Source organism: Gopherus evgoodei, chromosome 2, assembly GCF_007399415.2.
Source record: "Gopherus evgoodei ecotype Sinaloan lineage chromosome 2, rGopEvg1_v1.p, whole genome shotgun sequence".
In the NCBI taxonomy this organism is placed as follows: Eukaryota; Metazoa; Chordata; order Testudines; family Testudinidae; genus Gopherus; species Gopherus evgoodei.
In genome coordinates, this window is record NC_044323.1 from 251,092,378 (window position 1) to 251,113,304 (window position 20,927).

The 20,927-nt window shown below is 42.7% G+C and overlaps 1 protein-coding gene across 1 annotated transcript; it reads right to left on the reverse strand.

Moving 5' to 3' along the window:
• Nucleotides 1-508: 508 nt before the first annotated feature.
• On the reverse strand, nt 509-17,080 carry TMEM64 (transmembrane protein 64). Its single transcript, XM_030553424.1, has 3 exons — nt 16,341-17,080; nt 10,220-10,375; nt 509-3,009 (listed from the first exon to the last, which is right to left on the reverse strand). Exons 1-3 carry the CDS (start codon nt 17,076-17,078, stop codon nt 2,815-2,817), a joined length of 1,089 nt encoding a protein of 362 aa, XP_030409284.1. The 5' UTR covers nt 17,079-17,080; the 3' UTR covers nt 509-2,814.
• Nucleotides 17,081-20,927: the final 3,847 nt, after the last annotated feature.

Genomic DNA, 20,927 nt, shown 5'->3' on the forward strand with positions numbered 1-20,927 from the left:
TTATTTCAAACAAATTAAACTGAACATTGTAGCTCAAACAAGTTTGTAAAGGTGACATGCAAAAAAATTTTAATTGGATTCATGCCCTTTTTTATCATCTATGAAGACAACCTAAAAAGGATTCTTCAAGACAGTTTCCCAAACCAGATTTTATTTCCGCTCTTTAAATCTATCTATATCTATCTCAAGACTCATGGTCTTCCCTAGATTAGCAGATTTCTCAGCTATGTATTTGTGAACTATCATGCTTTCAAAGCTGAATCTTCAGTTAACGTCCCAGACATTTGGTGATGTTAAACAGGTGTTAATGGAAAAAAATTAAGTAGACTAGAAATCCCTTCCCATCAACTACTCAGTTTCTTTAATCTTATATAATAAATTCACTAGTTCTGTCACTATAGACTTTTCCAGGCAAAAAGAGAGAACCAAACATTTCTGGGAGGTGACTGCAAAGGAAAACAAACTACCCCTTCACAGCAACTTGGGAAAATTTAATGCATAAAACATATTTGTTTAAAGAATTTATTGTATAAAATTATGATTGGCATGAAATAGAAATAGTTCTTTTTAATGCATATTTCCCATTAACCTGTACACAAGTATTACAAGCATCAAGCAAAATGCAATAATTCTAAGAACTAATTCCATACTACAAAAAGCATTCACATAGTGAAGCTACTCTGGTTACAAAATATTAAATAAAAGCACTTCAAAATATGTATTTGGGAAATGTTATTAAATGATGAATGCCTGCTTAAATTAGTTAAACAAATAAGACACCTCACACACAAATACACCTTTGTTGGTTCAACCCACATGGAGTAAAGTTCAGATCCATTCATTTACTGGGATTATTCTTGGAAGAAAAAACTTTGTTACTAAAGGAATCAATCATTATTTGATGACTTATAATGCCATCAAGAAGTAATCCAGTTCTCTCATGGTTTTCATACAGAAAAGGAATGCAGCTGTTTTGTGTGTGTATGCACATGTTGGCCTCCCACCTCAAGGCATGTACCGATAGTCTCTTTAAAAAGAGACTTCGAACTTCACTGTTTCATTTAGCTAATTCAGCTCCTGACATCACAAGACCTAAGAACAGGGGTCTACAAAGGATACTTGCACTACTGCGAAGTCTGTAGGTATCAATTTTTTTTAAATATGATACATCCTCACTATAAGACTGTTAAAAGGTTAACAAATCTCTGCTTCCCAGATACCTTCAAAGGCCCTTGTCCTCTACAAGAAGTGATTTATTTAATCACTGGTAAATCCTATGCTTGCACATCCTAACAACAGCCTTACACAAAGGAAGCACTGTAATAAGCAATTACATTCTAACACAAAATCTCAAAAGACCAGAAATGATTTTTATAGCTAAAACAAAACTAACTACAAAGGTCATTTCTCAAAAGAAAAGGTAATAAATCAAGCTATTTTTGTGCCAGTTACTTTTCACCTGTTTGAGGCAGCTGAGTAGAGTTTATATGTATATCTACAGCATGTAACTCACACATACAGTATCTTTGTGTTTTTATACATATATCTACACACACAAGCACTAACATACTGAAGAACAATCCACAGCTCACACAACAGGAGCAGTATCTCAATTCTAGTATAATTTTGTCCTTTTCAAAATGGATTCTGAATTCCTGAGTCTCAAAGACATTGCTGTCCTTTTCTATTAATTTATCTGAAGGAAAGCCTCTAGTTTGCATTTCTACCTAAGGGTAGAATAGTTTAAATCATTTTAGAATGTAATGAGAGGGGAAACAGTGACTGGAATTAGTTTGATTTTTAAAGTGTTTTTAAAAGGAATAAAGGATTTTCACCACTATATAATAAAGGCCACCTTAGTCTAAGACCCCTTACGCTAGTATCCCAACATGTGTGAGACAGGGAGAGATTTAGGTCCCTATTCTTACTGTATGCATCACATGCAATGAAAACAAAAATCCATCCTTTAAATTTTTTAAAAAACATTTATAAATAGAATTGCAATGGAACAGCCCTTTTGCTACAATCCATGTGGTAAAGTCACTGGAGCAGATAACTCATGAGTTCTCCCTCAGATAGTGCTATATTCACCATAACCCATTCTGTCCTCTATAGTTTCCCTTTTACTTTGCATATTACACAGTGTAACTTAAAATGTTATTTAAGAGCACTTCAGTCCCACAATGTAGGATTTAAGCTTGTGTGAATAAGTACAAGTGGCTCTGCAACATTTCAATGATTTACAAAAATACATTCAACCAAAAATTTATATAGGGTTCTCTTTTTTTAAAATAAAATATGGAGGGAAAGCCAAATGGTCCCATAATTAGCAAAGTAATACACTATCATTTCTGGAAATATTTCCACAGCAAAGCACATTCAAGAGTATTGTACATTGAACTGCATACTTTTTACTCACTCATCTTTCAGTAATAAAGATCTACTGTATATAATTATTCAACCTTATAAATAATGTTAAGCAGAAAAATATTTACCTCTAGGCCATTTTTATCAGTTTCTTGGAGCAAACACAAAACAAAATCTAAAGTGCAGGCTACAGATCATAACAGGCATAATAAAGGACAAAAGGTGCAGTAATTTGCATCTACATTTCAAAGTTGGTTAACTATCTATTGTTCCTTGCTAAATACCACCCTTCTTGTGCAATTTAATAACTGGTGAGTTGGTCTGTGTCACAGTACAACCTGTAACCATTTGGATTCTTTTGTGTTTTTACACTGGTTATAGTTGTCCATAGACATTTCTAGGCAATAGCTTACAATTACAAAACCTTACATTTTTAATACTTTAAAATCACACAATATTGATCCCACCCCCAGAAAATGCTATTGTCCTCTTGTTGCAGAATGTTGTTGAAGAAGTGATGCTTGGTTGGCTGCCTGGAGCAAAGGAAGTTTTCATTTCCATTTCACATGCTACGATAGCTGCATTCAATTCCACTTGAGCTCGGTGAACAACATAAAACATGAGACCGATGCTTATAACAATCTATGAACAAAAACAAACACACTGCAATTGAAAAAAATATAGAGAGCAAAAAACAGGAATACAAAGCAAATACTTTAGGTGAAGCATTAAGATAAGGAGTTCTCAGTACACAGCTTTATAGATCACTTGTTAATGTTTGGAGGTAAATGCATTCAGAGGAAGATAAGCCTAACCAACAGGATAATCCATTCTAATACACTGCATTGATATGCGAGAAGCCAGAGATTAGATGGAACTTCAGAGTAGGCAGGTGCTCTAAATCTAGGTGCTTTCTTCCATATGCGGTTATAACTGACACATTTGTAAAGGTGGTTTTGCTATTCATCTCCTGGTAAAGAAATCCCTCCTCCTGCTCCCAAGGACAGGTACACGTGGGGGTGCGAACCGCAGCACTTTCCTAGTAGATGTCAAGTAAAATTAATTCAAATGATCAGTTACATTCTGATACAGATGTGCGATTTGCAGAACAGTAGAGATAATACTCTACTGATTTCGGGGGCAAAAGAAAACAAGCTATTTTCTCTCTTGGTCCTCCATTACTGAACACATTCAGAAGCAACAGAGCATTGCCTAGGCTCCTGCAGTCCCTGTATAGTACAACACGACGGAATAGACTAGGATGGCATTCAGGACACCTATTTAACCTTGCCCATGAAGGAATTTTACAACTGCAGATGTGAGGTGGATCTTTGCAGTACCAAGGAAAAAGTGAATCCAAAGGGTTTAACTATGAGAATAAATATCCCAAGTAGTGTATCATTTACAGCAGCAACTTATAGGAAAACTCCAAACCCATTACTGCAGCCCAACAGTCTGAATGCTCACATTGGGGGTCGGGGAGGGGGGGAGGGAAATCAAATACACAACTACAAAATGCAGAATAACTGGCTCGGTGGTAGTACTGCTAAAAGGATCTGGGGTTACAGTGGATCACAAATTGGATATAAGTCAACAACAAGAAGCAACTGTGAAAAGGGAAAAATATAATTCTGGGGTATATTAATAAGTGTTGTATATAAGCCATGGAGATAGTTGTCCCGCTCTACTTGGTACTGGTAAGGCCTCAGCTGTTGTATTGTGTGCAGTTATGGACACCATGCTTTAGGAAAGATGTGGGCAAATTGGAGAGTGTATAGAGGAGAGCAAAACAAATGTTTAGAAGGTTTAGAAAACCTGACCAATGACGAAAGGTTAAAGAATACTGAGCAAATACTGAAAAAATATGACCAAAGAGGGAGCTGATAACAGTCTTCAAATATGTTAAGAGCTGTTATAAAAGAAGACTGATCAATTGTTCTCGATGTCCCCCAAAGGCAGGAAAAGCAGCAATAGGGTTAACCTGCAGAAAGGGAGATTTAGGGTTAGATATTAGGAAAAGTTTTCCAACTGTAACGGTAGTTAAGCTCTGGAATAAACTTCCAGGGAAGGTTGTGGAATCTCCATCACTGCAGGTTTTTAAAAACAGTTTGGATGGTCTGGGTTTACTTGATACTGCCTCAGCCCAGGGGACTAGACTTGACTTCTGAAGGTTCCTTACAACTCTACATTTCTAGGATTCTATAATTTGTGAGCTTCACAGGAGGGCAGGGGGAAGGGATAGCTCAGTGGTTTGCGCCTTGGCCTGCCAAACCCAGGGTTGTGAGTTCAATCCCTGACAGGACCATTTGGGGATTGGTCCTGCTTTGAGCAGGGGGTTGGACTAGATCTCTCAAGGTCCCTTCCAACCCTAATAATGTATGATTCTATGAAATGTTGATAGGATGGAGGTCTCTTGTGTATAGATGGAGATTAGGCTGCGTTATAAAATTAAGGTTGACTTTAGGAATTAATCTTCAAATTCCCTGCTTTTACAACATGGAGGAAGACATTATAGTCTCAATCTTAATTGAATGTGTCTGGGATTCCCCTTCCCCCCAGGCCCCAATTGAAGCCTTTTTAACGCTCTTGTAATTAAAAAACAACAGCTGAATGGGTTTTGCTTCTTAAGACCTATATATCTCCAGTGATGCCTCAAAGTTAACTCCACCAGCACAGTGTGTTGTTTCAGTGAAGCCTCAGCTATGGTTGTCAGGGGAACGACTAAAAAACAAAACTGTTTTCCAGCTGTTCAAAACACAGGTTTTCTCTAACAAGAACCACTTGAAGAGGTTACCCCACTTTAGCTAAGTCTAGCTGAACTAAACAATCCCAAATAAACATACTTTAGCTCAGGCAGAACTCGCTCTGACCCTCCAAAAAACATAACCCCACAGAATCTAAAATTCCCAAATGTAAGGAATTTGAGTTTGCATTAAGGACCATCACCTATAAAATACTTTATCAAGCCATCTGAAGCAGCAGTGGACCCAAAAACCTAAAAACACTTCAGTGCAAGATACAAAAATACAACTTGTTTCAAACATCCCAACATAAATTAACTTCAAATGTTCCATAGAGACAAAATTATTCTCTGAGCAGAGGCTACACCTGAATGTTTTCAGTCAGAAGACAGTTTTAGTCAGAAACTTACAAAGCGGTGGTAAGGAATTCAAAATAGGGCTTAGAATACAAGTTGTTTTGCAACCTGAAAAAAGGATTCTGGAAGGATGAAAGTAATTTCAGAATATTGCTTCCTACATTAAAACACACCACATACTCCTAGACAAACAGGAATACCACAAAACCAAACTGTTATTAAATCTTAACTGAATATTCTCACTATTCTTGTTGCTCGCGTTTTCATTTAACCTCATTTAAGGAAACAGTCAATTTCACCTTTAGGTTCTACAGCAGCACAATTTGGAATGTTTTGTTGTGAACACTTCAGGGAAACGTTAATTGGCTTGAAAACTGTTTCAGCTGAGATTTAAACAAAAACCCCCACAGAAACACAGCTACTCTTCAGCTCTATTTTAAAAGTTTATATGGAGATATAAAACCTAAATTTGGAGTCACATTTGACCTAACATTGTCCCTCTATGTCAGTGCTTCTCAAAGCCAGTCTGTCACTTGTTCAGGGAAAGCCCCTGGCAGGCCGGGCTGGTTTGTTTACCCACCACATCCGCAGGTTTGGCCAATCACGGCTCCCACAGGCAGCGGTTCGCCATCCCAGGCCAATGGGGGCTGCACGATGCGGCATGGGCCAAGGAATGTGCTGGCTGCCCTTCCCGCAGCCCCCATTGGCCCGGGACAGCAAACCGCAGATGTGACAGATAAACAAAACGGTCTGGCCCGCCAGGGGCTTTCCCTAAACAAGTGGCGGACCAGCTTTGAGAACCACTGCTCTACGTGTTCACTATAGGTAGCTGCTTCCTCTGGGCCCTGGGAGTGCTCAAACCCCTGCTCTGCCCCAGGCCTCACCCCCTTCCTACCCCCGCTCCGCCTTTTCCTGAAAGGTTCCATCCCCTCCTCCAAGTGCAACCCATCCTGCTTCTCCCGCTCCCCCCCAGCACCACTTGCACCCACAAAGTCGGCACCTATTGGCACTATTTGACATAGGAAGCACTCACCACTTAAATAGAGTCGCCTCCAGGGTGAAGTGTGGCAAATCATTCTGCCCCAAGGATAAACAATTGTTCTTAGAAAAGCAAAATTAATAAGAACTTTCCAAGTGGAACTACAGAAGGAATTCCAAGTAGGCGGAAGTAACTACTAACATTGAAACTGGGCAAGGGCAGCAAGATTAATACCATTCAAAAATTCCACAGAATCTTTAACAAATGATCAAATTCTCATTTAAGCCTCATCTGAAAGACAGCACTTTCAGCAGTACAATATCCCATACACTGCACAAAGCTGAGGATGGTTCCCTTCTAGCTCAGAAACCTGCCAACTACTACCACTACAAAAATGAATCAAGGGATGGGGGGAAAATGCCTTACAGTGACAGATTTACAGAGCTCAATCTGTTTAGTTTATCAAAAAGAAGACAGACAGTGTAATCAAGTCACCTCTCAAAGTACCACTGCAAGGAAAAGATACCAAGTTTTACAGGGCTCTTTAATCTAGTGGAGAGAGACAAAACAAGGACCAATAACTGGAAGCTGAAGCCAGACAAATTAGAAATAAGGCACACATTTAAACAGTTACGGTAATTAACTATTGGAATAAACTACCAAGACAAGTGGTGGGTTCTCCATCTCAAAGTCTTAATCTAGACTGGATGCCTTTCTGGAAAACATCTTTCAGCCAAACACAAGTCATTGGGCTCAACAAGAGAGGTAACCAGGTGAAATTATATGGCCGGTGTTATACAAGACATAAGGCTAGATGATCTAGTGGCCCTTTCTAGTCTTAAAAACTATGAACCTAGTCAATAATCAATGGTAATTGTTGCAGCATCTGATTTTCTTTTGCTGAGCACAGATACTGACCAGGGCCAGATCTATTAACTCCATAATGACTGATAAAACAGTCAAAGGTGATACAACTTCACACACTTCCTGTTTGAGTAGCTTACTCCAGAGGTCCCAAACATTCAAAAGGGCATTTTGCATTGGTATCCTGCAAATTAAAAATCAAAGCTCTGTCCTCACAATTTGCTGTCTGCAGGCAGAGACCCTCTGAAGTCAATGGGGCTCAATGTGGGTGAAGGGATCTTTTTGCATACAAGTTATATGATCAGTGCCGAAGATACTTAACATTTATTACTAAATCTTACACATTGAAATATATGATTTTGACTCTCCCCACGCCCCAAACCACATTAACTTCTGCTGCTGTTTGATAAAGCTCGGTTAAATAGTACTATTTGACAAATTTAGCCTTGTTTAAACTATGCATGAAGCATTTAACAACTTTGGGAAAATTTTATTCAGAATTATTCACCAAACAGTTTCTAAAAATATTTGATCTGTCAACTGAACATTCATACCAAAATGTTCACAAGCAATGTTCAAAACATTTCATTTTGACAAACATTACTGCCAGTAAGCTTGTCCCTTAGAATACTCTCTGAAAGCAACCACAAAAGTAGCTAGACCAAATCACATTTCATATTTCAGAAAGGTTCAGAGTAGTTGTTTTTTTAAGCTATTTACTGAGCTCTAAATTACTCATTAGGGCCCAAATGTCCAGCCCTGGTAGCCAGGCAAAGTGCTGGAAAAAAGCACGAGAAGTGGGCAGTGGTGAATTAAAGGACTCCTCCAGTAATCCTTCCCCCAACTCTTGAGTCACCTCCTATTCTGATCCCTTCCTATATCCAGCCTCCCCAACTGCACCTGAACCATGCCAGTTCCACTACATAGGCAGCCTCTGTACCCATGAATGGGGTGGCTGGATTTAGCCCTCAGCAATTTTTAAAACAAACAACCACAGAACTAGCCCAGTAACAGAGCTTCATAAGTAAAATGAAAGATGTTCAAATAACCTTTGTTTTCTCTCATTACCTTTTCAGTTTATTTAACCCATGCTGTTACGCAAATGTCAATATTCTCAAGCAAGCTTCATCAGCAAACAAGTAGCACATACTAATTTATTTAAATGGGGCCTGGTGTTGATTTTGTATCTTATTCTTTTTATAGAGAGGTTTTAAGATTATAAAAAGTGCACAAGACAACTACAGTATGATCTGAAAATTTGGAAGCAAATGGCTGTAATTGCTATTCAAATCCAAACCAATCTTAAATTAACTGACAGTGTCAGGCGACGCTTTAATGCCTCTTCTGCTACTAGTATAGCAATGCCAGTTCACCATGCTCTCCACTCAAGGGATCTAACAACGTTGCTCGCTGCCTAGGATTTAATGACATGTTAACTGTAAATCAACTTTTGAGTAAACAGAGGTCTATAAAATCATGACTCATGTGGAGAATGTGAACAGGGAAGTGTAACACAAGAACCAGGGGTCACTCACTGAAATAGGCAGCAGGTTTAAAAAGAAACAGAGGAAGTAAAACTTCACACAATCCACCATCAAGCCATGGAACTCATTGGCATGGGATGTTGTGAAGGCCAAAAGAGTAACTGGGTTCAACAAAAATTAGGTAAATTCCTGCATGATAGCCATTGATGGAAATTACGTTGAAAATTAGGAAAAACTTTTTCACTCAGAGAGTGGTGAAGCACTGGAATGGGTTACCTAGGGAGGTGGTGGAATCTCCTTCCTTAGAGGTTTTTACGGTCAGGCTTGACAAAGTCCTGGCTGGGATGATTTAGTTGGGATTTGGTCCTGCTTTGAGCAGGGGGTTGGACTAGATGACCCCCTGAGGTCCCTTCCAACCGATATTCTGTAATTCTATGGAACTATTAGCCAAGATGATCAGGGACACATCATTCTCCAGGTGTCCCTAAATCTCTGACTGCCAGAAGCTTTGACTGAACAATAGGTAATGGATCATTCAATAATTGCCTTGTTTTCTTCATTCCCTCTAAAGTATCTGGTACTGATCACTGTCAGAAGACAGGATACTGGGCGCTAGATGGACCACTAGTCTGACCCAGTATGACCATTGTTATAAAAGTTCTTAATTCAGACTTCTCATTAAGTCAGAATTACTTTCTAAATGGGGATGTTTCAAGAGGTCACCACTACAACCACTTATTTCTATAGCACCTTTCATCTAAAAACTGTACAAGCTGGGATCATCCTATAGTCTTCTAATACTGAAGCACAGACAATGCTGAAATGGAACAGGGTAGATATTTTGGGCTTAAGGGAGGCTCCAAAGTGGAGTGAATGGCTATTGCCCTAATGGCTCACTACAGCAACAGAGACTAGCTGAGCTCATTAGCACTCCAAACTCAGCCTCTCTCATCTCCCTATATTCCCCTTATATTGGAGGCTAGAGAAGCTGGTGGAGGAGGAACCAGTTATGCTGATTCTATGTCAGATGCACACACACTGGGAGAAATCCCCACCTGGGAGATCACTGGCTTTTAGACTCTTTGTGCCACCAAAGGCACAAAAGGTACAGATCACAGGAAAGACTCTTGTCCATCATCACCAACAGCATAGTAATACCTAAGATCATGTTAGGACACTGGTTCAGTAACAACTCAAAGAAGATTGTCCAACCCACTGAATCACCAGTATTCCTGCTGGATTTTCCTAGAACATCTCCCATTAGTTGGAGGACGAACAAGATCACAACCCTAAACTAGTATGGCCACATGCAAAAAATTCCAAATGTAACTGCTTTGTCTCCAGAGTCACCCAAACTACAATGAATATCCTGGCTTTAAGATTAATGACTATGAAAATAATATTAAATCATTTTTAAAAACCACTCACCTGTAAAGTAAATATAAAATAGCCACTAACACTTTGTTCTGCAATGACATCTTCCATAGTTCGCAAGGTGGTGCCTAAGTAGGAGTTCAGGAGCTGAGTAGGAAGCAGTCCAACTGAGGAAGCCATCAGATAGTTGGGTAACGACAGATCTGTAATCTAAATGAAATCAAGTGTGAAAAGCAATGTACAATTTCGATATAATTTTCCCATAACCAGTCTTGACTGCCTCCCCCACAACTGTCTAAGCAAAAGTTTAGAATTCATTATATTACAATATTCTGAAAATGACTGAGTGCAAAAGTTCAGTAAAGGATCAATTCAACAAGGCAACACTTTTAAACTTTCCCTTTTAAAATTCTGTTCAACTATATTTCATCTTTTGCTGGGCTGCACCTTTAACTGGACATCCTAAGGATGCAATTACGCTATCCCTTTGCTTAGTTAAAATGCATGAAGTGTAGCTACAATATTTCTGGAAGGAAAAAAATATGAATTATTTAAAACATCCTTCATGGAAGGTTTTTTATATTACATTTTAATTGGCCAAGGCGCAGAATTAGAGCTAGCCAGATATTTTTGAAAGTGGTGATGAAAAACAGAAAAAAGAAAATGTGAATGTTCTTTTGAGTCCCCCTCTCCTGCCCCAACAAGCCCTGAGTTTCTTTTTCCATTTTGAGTAGCTCTTAGCTATTATGCAGACAATTTGTACTGAGGCAAGGTACACAGTACTAGCTAAATAAAGTCAAATGGGATCAGGAGAGGTTGAGAAATAGAGGAATATAAAAGATGAGAGTCCAGAAGGACATAGGATGTATTTATGCAGGCAATGAAAGCAAAAGGCAAGAGAATGAGTTCAAAATAAAGTGAATACAATTTTATGGATGCTAAGGGACATAAACTAATCTACAGATACCTGGATTATTTTGCTTGGTCATTATGAAAGGTGTAGGTCTGACAGCTTTAGACACGGAAGTTTTCATTCTCTCCTGACTCCAACAAAACAGGCTAAGCACTGGCAACAGCACATTCTTAGCCAATGTGATTCAATCCTGACTTGAAGGGACCACTTTTAGGGCTGAGAGAATAATTCAACTGCCAAACTCTTTCAGCCATGACCTCTCTGTGGAAGCTGTCAACAATGATGCCAATTGGCATCAATTCTGATATGACAATCTAAAAACAAAAAGACCACCAACTCATTTCAAATAAAATTCCTGAAAAAAGCTTACCAGAGGTTGCATGATGGGAAAAAGTTTCCTTCCACTGATTTTTATGAACTGATGTTTTGAGTACATACACTGAAAAATCTCTCTGATAAAGTCTTAGGCCTCTCATTGTGGTGGTTTAAACTGTTTAGCTATAAGTGGTGTACACATCATAACATTAACAAAACAGTCCACAAGACCAACTTGGATCTTCAGTTTGTAAAATGGAGGTAAGTAGTAAGATACACAAGTAAAGTAAAAATAGGTCCTCAATATACTGATCAGTCACAATAAATGATATGGTATTGAGACATTAATAAAAATCAGTCTGTTAATGACAACACTGACAAATACTAGACTTGCCAAAAAGTCATTGTCAAACATATCTATTGACTTCGGAATGGCTCTAGCAAGGTGTGCTTAAAGACTGGATTGCTGTGATTATTTGATTCACAGACCTGATGGCAGTTTGAAGCAAGCTGTCACTTGTTCCTAAAGAATTTCTGCAGACTATCCAACAGAACACATTACATGAAAGAAAACAACTTCTAAAGTTCTAATTAAGCAGAGTCAGTGCCACTGAGCTTCTACAAAGGAAATAACTGACAATGGCACAAATCTGTAAAAAGTCAAAGACAAGGACAAAGACATCAGAGTTAAGTTATTTTAAGGGCTGTGCAATGAAATTAGTGACTATTCTGTGAGTGCACCATTAAGGGCAGTGTAATTATTTTAAAACAGATTAAATAATTTATTATCACAGAAACATTATTTTGAAAAGTTAAGTCACATTGCCAAAATCCCAAAAAGTTCTTAGCATGAAATATTAGTGAAAGGTTTTTTGGGGGAAGGGAGAGGGAAAATGGAAAATAAAAGATTAGGGTTTGGTTTTGTTATTTCACTGGAAGAAGATAAGTTATTTGGGGAGAGTGGAAAATTAAGACATTTCCAAAATACATATTGCAAATTTTGCTTGCTAGATTTGAACATATGCCAGCAACATGGCTAATATATTTTCTCACAATGGGTATATTGACAGATATATGAATGACTACTCTAGACCTTATTATTTGACAGATGTTCTCAGAAGAGTACTTCTTTAAAAAAAAAAAAACGGTAGGAATCTGGGCCATGGAACTATGCACAGACCTTTATTATCAAGAGGATGCAGTCAGTGCTATTACTGTCTTTAAAATACTAAAGCAGATACAAGATTTGCTAAGTAGGGCCTTGTCATTAAATCTAATGGAATTGGGAAACAAATCACAAAGAATCCTTAGGGACTTCTTCCCGTTGTGAATATATAGTATAGCATTTTACTTCCAGATATCTAAATTTGCATTTCTAATTTTGTCCCACAACAAGTAAGGACATAGAAAAGACCATTTCCAACTGAAGGAGAAGCAGATAGTAAGTTTAAAACTGGTCTGGGGTTCTTGTACATCCCATCAACCCTAAGACCAAGAGGCTCGTGCCAGAGAAAACAATGCAGCACATGTGCCTTTTGCTCACAATTTGCATGATTTGGGTCTATGCTGATACTGAATAAGGGGATTCTGCTGGTAATGTTTCCTTTAAAAGGGATAGAACCTCATCTCTTCCTCCACCACCAAAAGGGAGATCTTATACCTGGATTTTTTTTTTCCTGGGCAAGGCACTTCTAAGTCATCACATAGTTTACAGCTCTAGATGACATATCAGAAGTAGAAGATGCTCTCCAGGTATGTTTTGCAACAAGCTGACCTTTAGCAATAAGGGCTTTGGTCAGCTGGTCTTCCACCAGTCACTGGACAAACAATGCTATTTTCTCCCACAGGTAATATTGGTATCAAGCAGTAATGTCCAGATAAGTTGCCACGTTAATGCTGAGTGTGGCAAGTGAGAACATCTTTCTACCCAGCAAATCTAACTTCTTACTCTCTCTATCAGAAAGGGTAGAATGGACTTGATCCCCTTTAGCTCTTTGAATGGCAGTTGCCACCACCAATGAATTTGCAGCTGGGTGACACCAGAAGAACAAGAAGCCCTTTCTTTTTTAGAAGCTTTCTTTTTTAGAAGCTGCCTGTCCAGGTGTTGAGTTTAACTAGATAGATGGCTTATTACAGATGCTAAAATTTAAGACAGACAAGACAATCTTCCGCCAAGTGGGTGAACCCAGAATATTGAAAAACAGCTGTGTAATTTATTCTAAGGTTACTGACAGGTTGTTCAAGGCAGTAGCTATCTTTTCCATAAGTTGTGAAATTGGAACATATGTTCTAGAGGGGAGGAAGATGATGCACCCACATTGTCATCTGGTGAATTTTAACCATTCAGAGATGTATCTACATTCAGAGGTTCAATGGGCCCCTTTAGTTCTTCCTCAGACTGTGTGTCTGGGACAAGCAAAGGAGATTGTTTCCTTGGCACCAGTGAGAGTGCCAGGCCCAGTGAAGAAGTTTCCCTTGAATACTTTTTGGAAAAGGCTCCCTTTCTTGCTGCCGTTCTTCACTTTTTAATTGCTGAGTATCCAGTGAGAAAATTCCTATCAAACCCTGGGTGAGGGAGGATGACCTTGTGTTTGAAAGGGTGGAACAGTCAATCTCCATAATGCTCTCCCAGTTATCTGATCCTATCCCTTGGAGGGGAAGAGCAAGGAAAGGTTCCAGGCTGGTCATGTTCCAATTTCAGATCAGAGTGCAATCCGAAAGAGGTTTCCAATGGTGACAAAAAATGACTTGGTTAAGTGAAAAGCCAAAAGTTGTAAAATATTTCTGTGGGAAGCCAGGAGGAAAGTCATGCATCTCCAGCAAAATTTTCATAGTTAGGGAAAAATATTAAGGAGTATTCTAATGAGAAAAAACTGTATCACCAAAGCTTTAAAATGTCCTGGAAAACTATTCTAACAATATAGTACTTGACATCTTACAAGAAAAAGTCTCTGTTTTTTCAGTGTTTCTACAGAAATCAGAGCCTGGACCCTATACATAGAATTTGTTTTGTATTTTTATATACTGTTAACTTGTGTGAATACTACAGCTGCATGGGAACGCTATGATAGTTAAGGTTGCATCATGACATCTGTTTAAAGATCCACTGAAGTTCCCTAAAATTGGCATTCTTAGTCAGATTCATTTAAAATGTAGTGTGCATCAAGAGAGTAATGTTAGTGATTCAAATCTGAAATGATTTGAGTTAGAGGTTGTGGAGATATAAGTCCAGGGGGGGAAAAGTCATTTTTCAAAAAGTTGCCAGGTGTTTTTTTGGTTTGGTTTTGGGGTTGTTGTTTTTTTGCTCAGAGTTACAAGTCAAACTACTGATGTGATGCAAGGCAAAACAGTCTCAATCTGTTGAATATTAATGAAGGTAGTGCATGGCATACATTATATCTCTGGGGGACTTGGACCGAACAATATTTAAGAAAAATTTTATACTGCACATTTGCTAGTACAGAAAAATGACTAGAGGGTTTAAATTCATCTCTTGTAAGCGCTTTAAAATCTAAACAGTTACTCAGATTGCTTTGAAATATGGTGTGCCTCATGAGGTTGTGTGGTGATGCTAATGATACAAATTTGGGGTCATTTGACAGAGGGGTCTCCAAGTTACAGCCACCCTCCCCCCCCCCAAAAAAAAACTAGTTTCCTTCCACCCCACTGCCTTATACTGTGGCTGGAGATTGCCACCTGGACTTTCACATTGTAGCAATTTTATTTTGGGGTGGAATGTAAATCAAAGTATTAAATTTAATTCTATTCTCACCATTTTTTAGGCTTTTATATGCACATCTCAGCTCTGCCAGTGTACCCCAACCCACCATACCTGTCAGCTCTGAATATACACACAATGTGCTGAATACATAAAACTAAACAAACCCAATAATTATTACCATCTTTCAGTTATGATTATTTAGGTTAAAAAAATTCAGAAAGAAATGGATTTTTTTTAAAACAGTGTCCATTTAGTTAAAGGGAATCTGCATCCTTCCTACCAAATTGCATTTTAATTAGACTTTCTCCAGATTTAGCCAATCTCATTTAAAATGAGACATTCATTGTGAATCCCTTTTAAAAAGCAGTTCTTTTAAAACTCTCTCTTCTGTGAGATTTTGCTTTATACTATGTTCCTTTTGCATAATATACAAGACTGAGAATCTTCTATCACAACCAACTTAAAGTGATTCCAGCAAAATCTCATCTATTGATGTCTTGAGACTCTTTCTTCCTCAAGCAATCCTAGAGGTGGCCTGCAAAAGCAGAGGGTGGGGGAGAACAAAATGCCATATCTATCACTGGAAGAGACACACCCTAATTGGGAGATTAATTTTAAAAAAAGACTACTGAATGTAATGGTCATATTCCAGTCCAAACACTTATAATTACTACAACCAAAAGAACTGAAAAAAACTGAGGTTTCAGTTCACTCACTATGTGCAAGTCACCTAACTTTTCACTGTTTTACAGCACCACCTAGGAGGCCCAGAGCTGGCAGCCAGAGCTGTGCTGTCCTATGGAAGCCAGTGGGCACTAACATGGGCCCAAGGGTCTGTTCAGGCAGACGAATTAGGCCCTGATCTTGCAACTGCAACCCTGAGGGCAGACCTTTGCCAGGTGCATGGATACATTTGCCTAAGGCAATTTCTGTTTGTGAAGGTCTTTCACACAGCAACAGAGGAAAGAGACTTCCAATCTAAAAAACTGTGATTATGAAACTGCAAAAGCAAGGAACTCAGACTACAAAGAAGTTGTTTGTGTGTTTTGCAATGCTCAGTGGTGTGAAAATCAGGGAAATTGTAGGTTCATATCAGGGCTGTAGGAATGACATGGGGCAAAATCATTGCCCCACTGAAGTCAGTGGAAGACTCATATTGATTTCAATCAAGACACCCCTCACTCCCTACCGCCACAGGCAGGGCCCTGCTTGTGGGAGCCACTCACCGAGAACACCGCGTTTTGGAGCCCGAAGGGGATGGGGGTGAGCCTGGCCAGGGCCACCACTTTGAGGCCGCTTCCTCCCTCTACTACGCGGATAACTGCGCTGAGCTTCTCGCTGCCCTGGATCCTCGCTAGCACCCAGCGGGCCAGCAGCTTCCTGCAGACCACGTGGGCGATGAAAGTGCCGATGAGGACCCCGAGCACCATCAGCCCCATGCCCAGCACGAAGCCGTACAGGTAGCCGGCGGCCACGTTCAGCACGATGTAGCCCCAGCCGCAGGGGAAGGAGACCACGATGAAGCCCACGGTGAAGAGCAGCACCCCGGCCACGCTGTCCAGACTCTCGGCCCAGAGCAGCAGGTCCCGCACGTACTGGCGCACTAGGGCCAGCGAGGCGAAGCACAGCGCGGCCAGGACGCACACGCCCAGGCAGCTCTTGCACCAGCAGGTGCCCAACAGGCAGCACGAGCAGCGCCACGTCCTGGCCTCGGGCAGCCCGGGCCCCGCGCCACCCGCCTCGGGCAGCTGGCACAGCAGCAGCTCCGAGTGCTGCAGCCCGTTCGGCGCCGGGTACGGCCCGCGCAGGAGCCCAGCCAGGTCTCGCTGAGCGCCGCCGGCCGGCTCCCCGCCTCCGCCAGCCCGGGCCAGCCAGCGGCTGAGGTCCTGCCGGGCTCCCTGGGCAGCCGCGAACTTGGCGGCCCGGCAGAGGAGCTGGAGCACGGCGCCCCCGGAGCTCCACATGCCGCTGGGCCCGGCCGGCGCTAGCCCGGCAGCGCGCTCCGCCGGGCGGGGATCGAGCCGCCGCGCTGGGCCAGTCCCCGCTCCCCGAAGCCACTGGGCAGGGGCGGCCGCTCTTTCATCGCCCCGCCATGGCCTGGCTCCCGCGGCGCCCAAGAGACCGAGCTGCTGACGGCGGCGGGAGAGAGGCCGGCGCGCTTCGCTGCCGCCCAGCGGAGGCCGGGCGGATCCCGGGTCCTGAGCGCGGGCGGCGGGTCGGATTTAGGCGGCGGCTCCGGGCTGGCGGCCCTGGCAGATGGGGAGTCCTGGGGGGCGGCCCGGGCGGCAGCGCGGCTCCATCTCCCGGCGCGCTCGGCTCCGGCGGACGCTGAGCCCCTGCGGTGCAGATGTGGCAAATCCGCCGGCGGCGGTGGCTGTGCCGAGCAGGGGGCGGTGCCCAGTTGCGAGGGGGGAGGGGTCGGCTCGGGGCGGTGCCTCCTTCTCCCCAGCGGGGGCCGGAGTAGGGTCGCGGCACACCGGCCTTGGCAGCCCCTTGGGAGCCGGCTGGAAGCATGGCTCACCCCGAGATCCTGGGGACGGCCTTACCCTTCCCCTAGGAGGCTCCCACCCACTATTGGGCTGTGCCACTGTGACCCCCCCCCATTAAGGTCACCAGATGTCCTGATTTTATAGAGACAGTCCCAATTTTTGGGTATTTTTCTTTTATAGGCTCCTGTTAGGCTCCACCCGTGTCCTGATTTTTCACACTTGATAGCTGCTGGTCACTCTACCCCCAATAGTCGTTCCTAACTCTCGTGGATGCTTCCCATCACGGGACAAATGTTGGACTGGGTCATGGCAGCTGAATGAGGAAAACGAACAGCCCACTTTTCCCTGTTTGCTGCCATGGTTTTTCCTAAGTGCAGAGGTTGGAGAGTTAGAGACCCCACCGTCGGGCCTAGAAGTAGGGTTGCCAACCCACCACAATTGTCCTGTCCTAGCATCTCCAGGAATGAAAGATTAACCTTTACTTAAAGATTGTGTCATGTGGTGAAACCTCCAGGAATATGGATGAATTGGCACCCCTACAAGAAGTGTAACTTGGGGGGCATCTCTGGATGTGCAGTAATTGCTTGACTTCTTCCACACAACTCCAGGAAGGATTTTGTGTGTTACTGAATATTTTGAAAAGAGTTTAATGCTGTACAGCTGAGATGCATTTTCAGCTGAAGCACTGACCCACATTTTTAGTGCAGGTTAGGTACTAAATCTCGACCCAGGTGGAAAGATGAGCTGTGTTGCAGAGGTTGTTTTGCCATATTTATGCTACCCAGCTTCATACCTACAAATCGCTGCTGGTGCATCATTGCTGATAGTAGCAAGAGGGAAGATATAGGGTGGAAGTGGGTTCAGGCAATAGCATCCACTGGGAGCTGCACCGGTGGGGAATTTCTAAAATTAATGTTGCAAGCATAGACAGAGTCAGAGCAGGTGTGAAAGATAGGAGGTGGAAGAATGACTATCAGATTATATAGACCAGTGGCTCTCAAGTTTGTGGCCTAATCAGCACAGAGATGCGGCCTATGTGACATCTTCAGGACCATACAGATAGTATTACCTGCAGCCCACGTAACACATTGTGGGACGCATATGGGCCCACAGTGGTAAATAGATTGAGAACCACTGATATAGACATACACATGCATTTGAGAATGAAGAATTAGACTATGGTCTGAAGGACAGTGAAATCAAAGTATAGATTACTGTCAACTTCTCACAACTCGTGGTTGTCCAGTGTTTTCATCTTTTGGACCAAAAAAAACCAAAAAATTGATCAAGGTATAATAAAGCTAACACTTCTTTGCTTCCATGTGTTGATTAGGAAATAATCTTAAATACTATATATAAACAGGGCCAGTGCAAGGATATTTTGTGCCCTAGGCGAAACTTCCACCTTGCGCCCCCACCTCCACTTTATAAACTTTTAAAAATGAATACTGCATAATGTGGCATTGTTCATTAGAATTAATACACATTTGGCTTGAAAAATTATTAATTTCATTATTTAGTCTACATATTTAATGAAAATAAATGAATAACCTGACAGGGTATGAGGCTGGCTGGCTTTGGGCAGGGGGCTGCAGCAGGGGTTGGCTGGAGACGGGGCTGTAGGGCTGGCTTCAGGCAGAGGGGAGCAGCAGGGGTTGGCTGGAGATGGGAGTGTGGGGCTGTCAAGGTTCCTTCCCCACTCTGAACTTTAGGGTACAGATGTGAGGACCTGCATGGACACTTCTAAGCTTAATTACCAGCTTAGATCTGGTATCGCTGCCACTCCCCCAAGTACTACCTTTTTCCCTGGGTAGTCTTGAGAGACTTTTTCACCAAGTTCCTGGTGAACACCGATCCAACCCCTTGGATCTTAACACAAGGAGAATTTAACCATCCCCCCTCCTTTCCCCCACCAATTCCTGGTGAGTCCAGATCCAATCCCCTTGGATCTAAAAACAAGGAAAAATCAATCAGGTATTAAGAAAAAGGCTTTTAATTAAAGAAAAGAAAGGTAAAAGAAAACCCTCTGGGAGAGATTAGCATACCAGCTACTGTCACAGACAACAGATTCAAAACACAGAGGAGGTTCCCCGGGGCACAAATTTACTTACACAAAAAATACCCAAATTCCCAATTTTGATAGTTCCCTTGATGGTACCAAGACAAGTTCAAAGAAAATAAACATGAACCTATTTATCCCTCTCTAAAACTTACTACTCTGATAAGAGGCTGGTTCCTTGATCTTTTTCACTCCCACTGAAACTGAAACTCTAAACAAATGAAAACCTCCCTCCTTCCTTTTGAAACATCTTGTTCCCCCATTGGTTCCTCTGGTCAGGTGTCAGCTAGGCTAAGTGAACTTCTTAACCCTTTACAGGTAAAAGAGGCATTAACCCTTAACTATCTGTTTATGACAGGGGCTAGCTGGCTTCAGGCAGGGGGGTGCATCAGGATCTGGCTGGAGACGGGGTGTGGGGCTAGCTGCAGGCAGGGCAGTGGGTGTGGGGCGGGCTGGCTGGCTTCCAGCAGGGGGGTGCAGCAGGGGTTGACTAGAGACGGGGTGTGGGGCTGGCTTCGGGCAGGGGGCGTGGGGCTAACTGGAGGAAGGGCAGGGGGTGCAGCAGGGGCTGGCTGCAGGCAGGAGGTGTGGGGCGGGCTGGCTGGCTTTGAGCAGGGGTGTGTGGCAGGGGTTGGCTGGAGACAGGGGATGTGGGGCTGGCTTCGGGGAGCACAGCGGGTGCAGCAGGGGCTGGTTGCGGGCAGGGTGGCAGGTACCAGGGCCGTCTCTAGATATTCTGGGGCCCTACGCAGCCCCTCCCTCCGCAGGGTGTGTGTGGTGCCCCAGGTCTCCTTGGGGGAGTGGGAGCAGGAGGGGCGCCAGGCTTCTGTGGGGAGTCAGGGCTGGCTTGGTGGGCAGGGGGAAACCACCCCCCGGCACTGCCCAGCAGCGCGGCTGCGGCTGGGTCTCTGTACGTCCTGCCACTGGTGTGTGCAGGCCTGGCCCTGTTGCAGAGCTCAGGGGAGTGGGGGAGGGGCGGGGCTGAGCAGGGGCAGGGACTCTGGGGCAGAGCCAGAGCAGCAGGAAGCAGTGCAGTGCCCCCGGTGGCCGGAGGAGGAATGACATCACTTCCCGGCCTGCCGGAGCTGATCAAAGCCACAACACCCCCTCGCACAGCAGCGAGAAGAGGGTTATATGTTTAGCTGGCACCCGGTGAGCATCCCAGACATTTTGGGCACCACTTTTTGTTGCCCTCAAATCTTGACGCCCTAGGCGGCCGCCTAGTTTGCCTAGTGGTTGCACTGGCTCTGTATATAAAACATTTC

Coding starts and splice junctions, on each gene's coding strand:
- TMEM64 (XM_030553424.1), bottom strand. CDS start 17,078: ATGTGGAGCTCCGGGGGCGCCGTGCTCCAGCTCCTCTGCCGGGCCGCC. Junction 10,376..16,340: donor TCCAAAACGCGGTGTTCTCG/GTGAGTGGCTCC, acceptor GATTTCATTTAG/ATTACAGATCTGTCGTTACC. Junction 3,010..10,219: donor ATTTTATATTTACTTTACAG/GTGAGTGGTTTT, acceptor TTTTGTTCATAG/ATTGTTATAAGCATCGGTCT.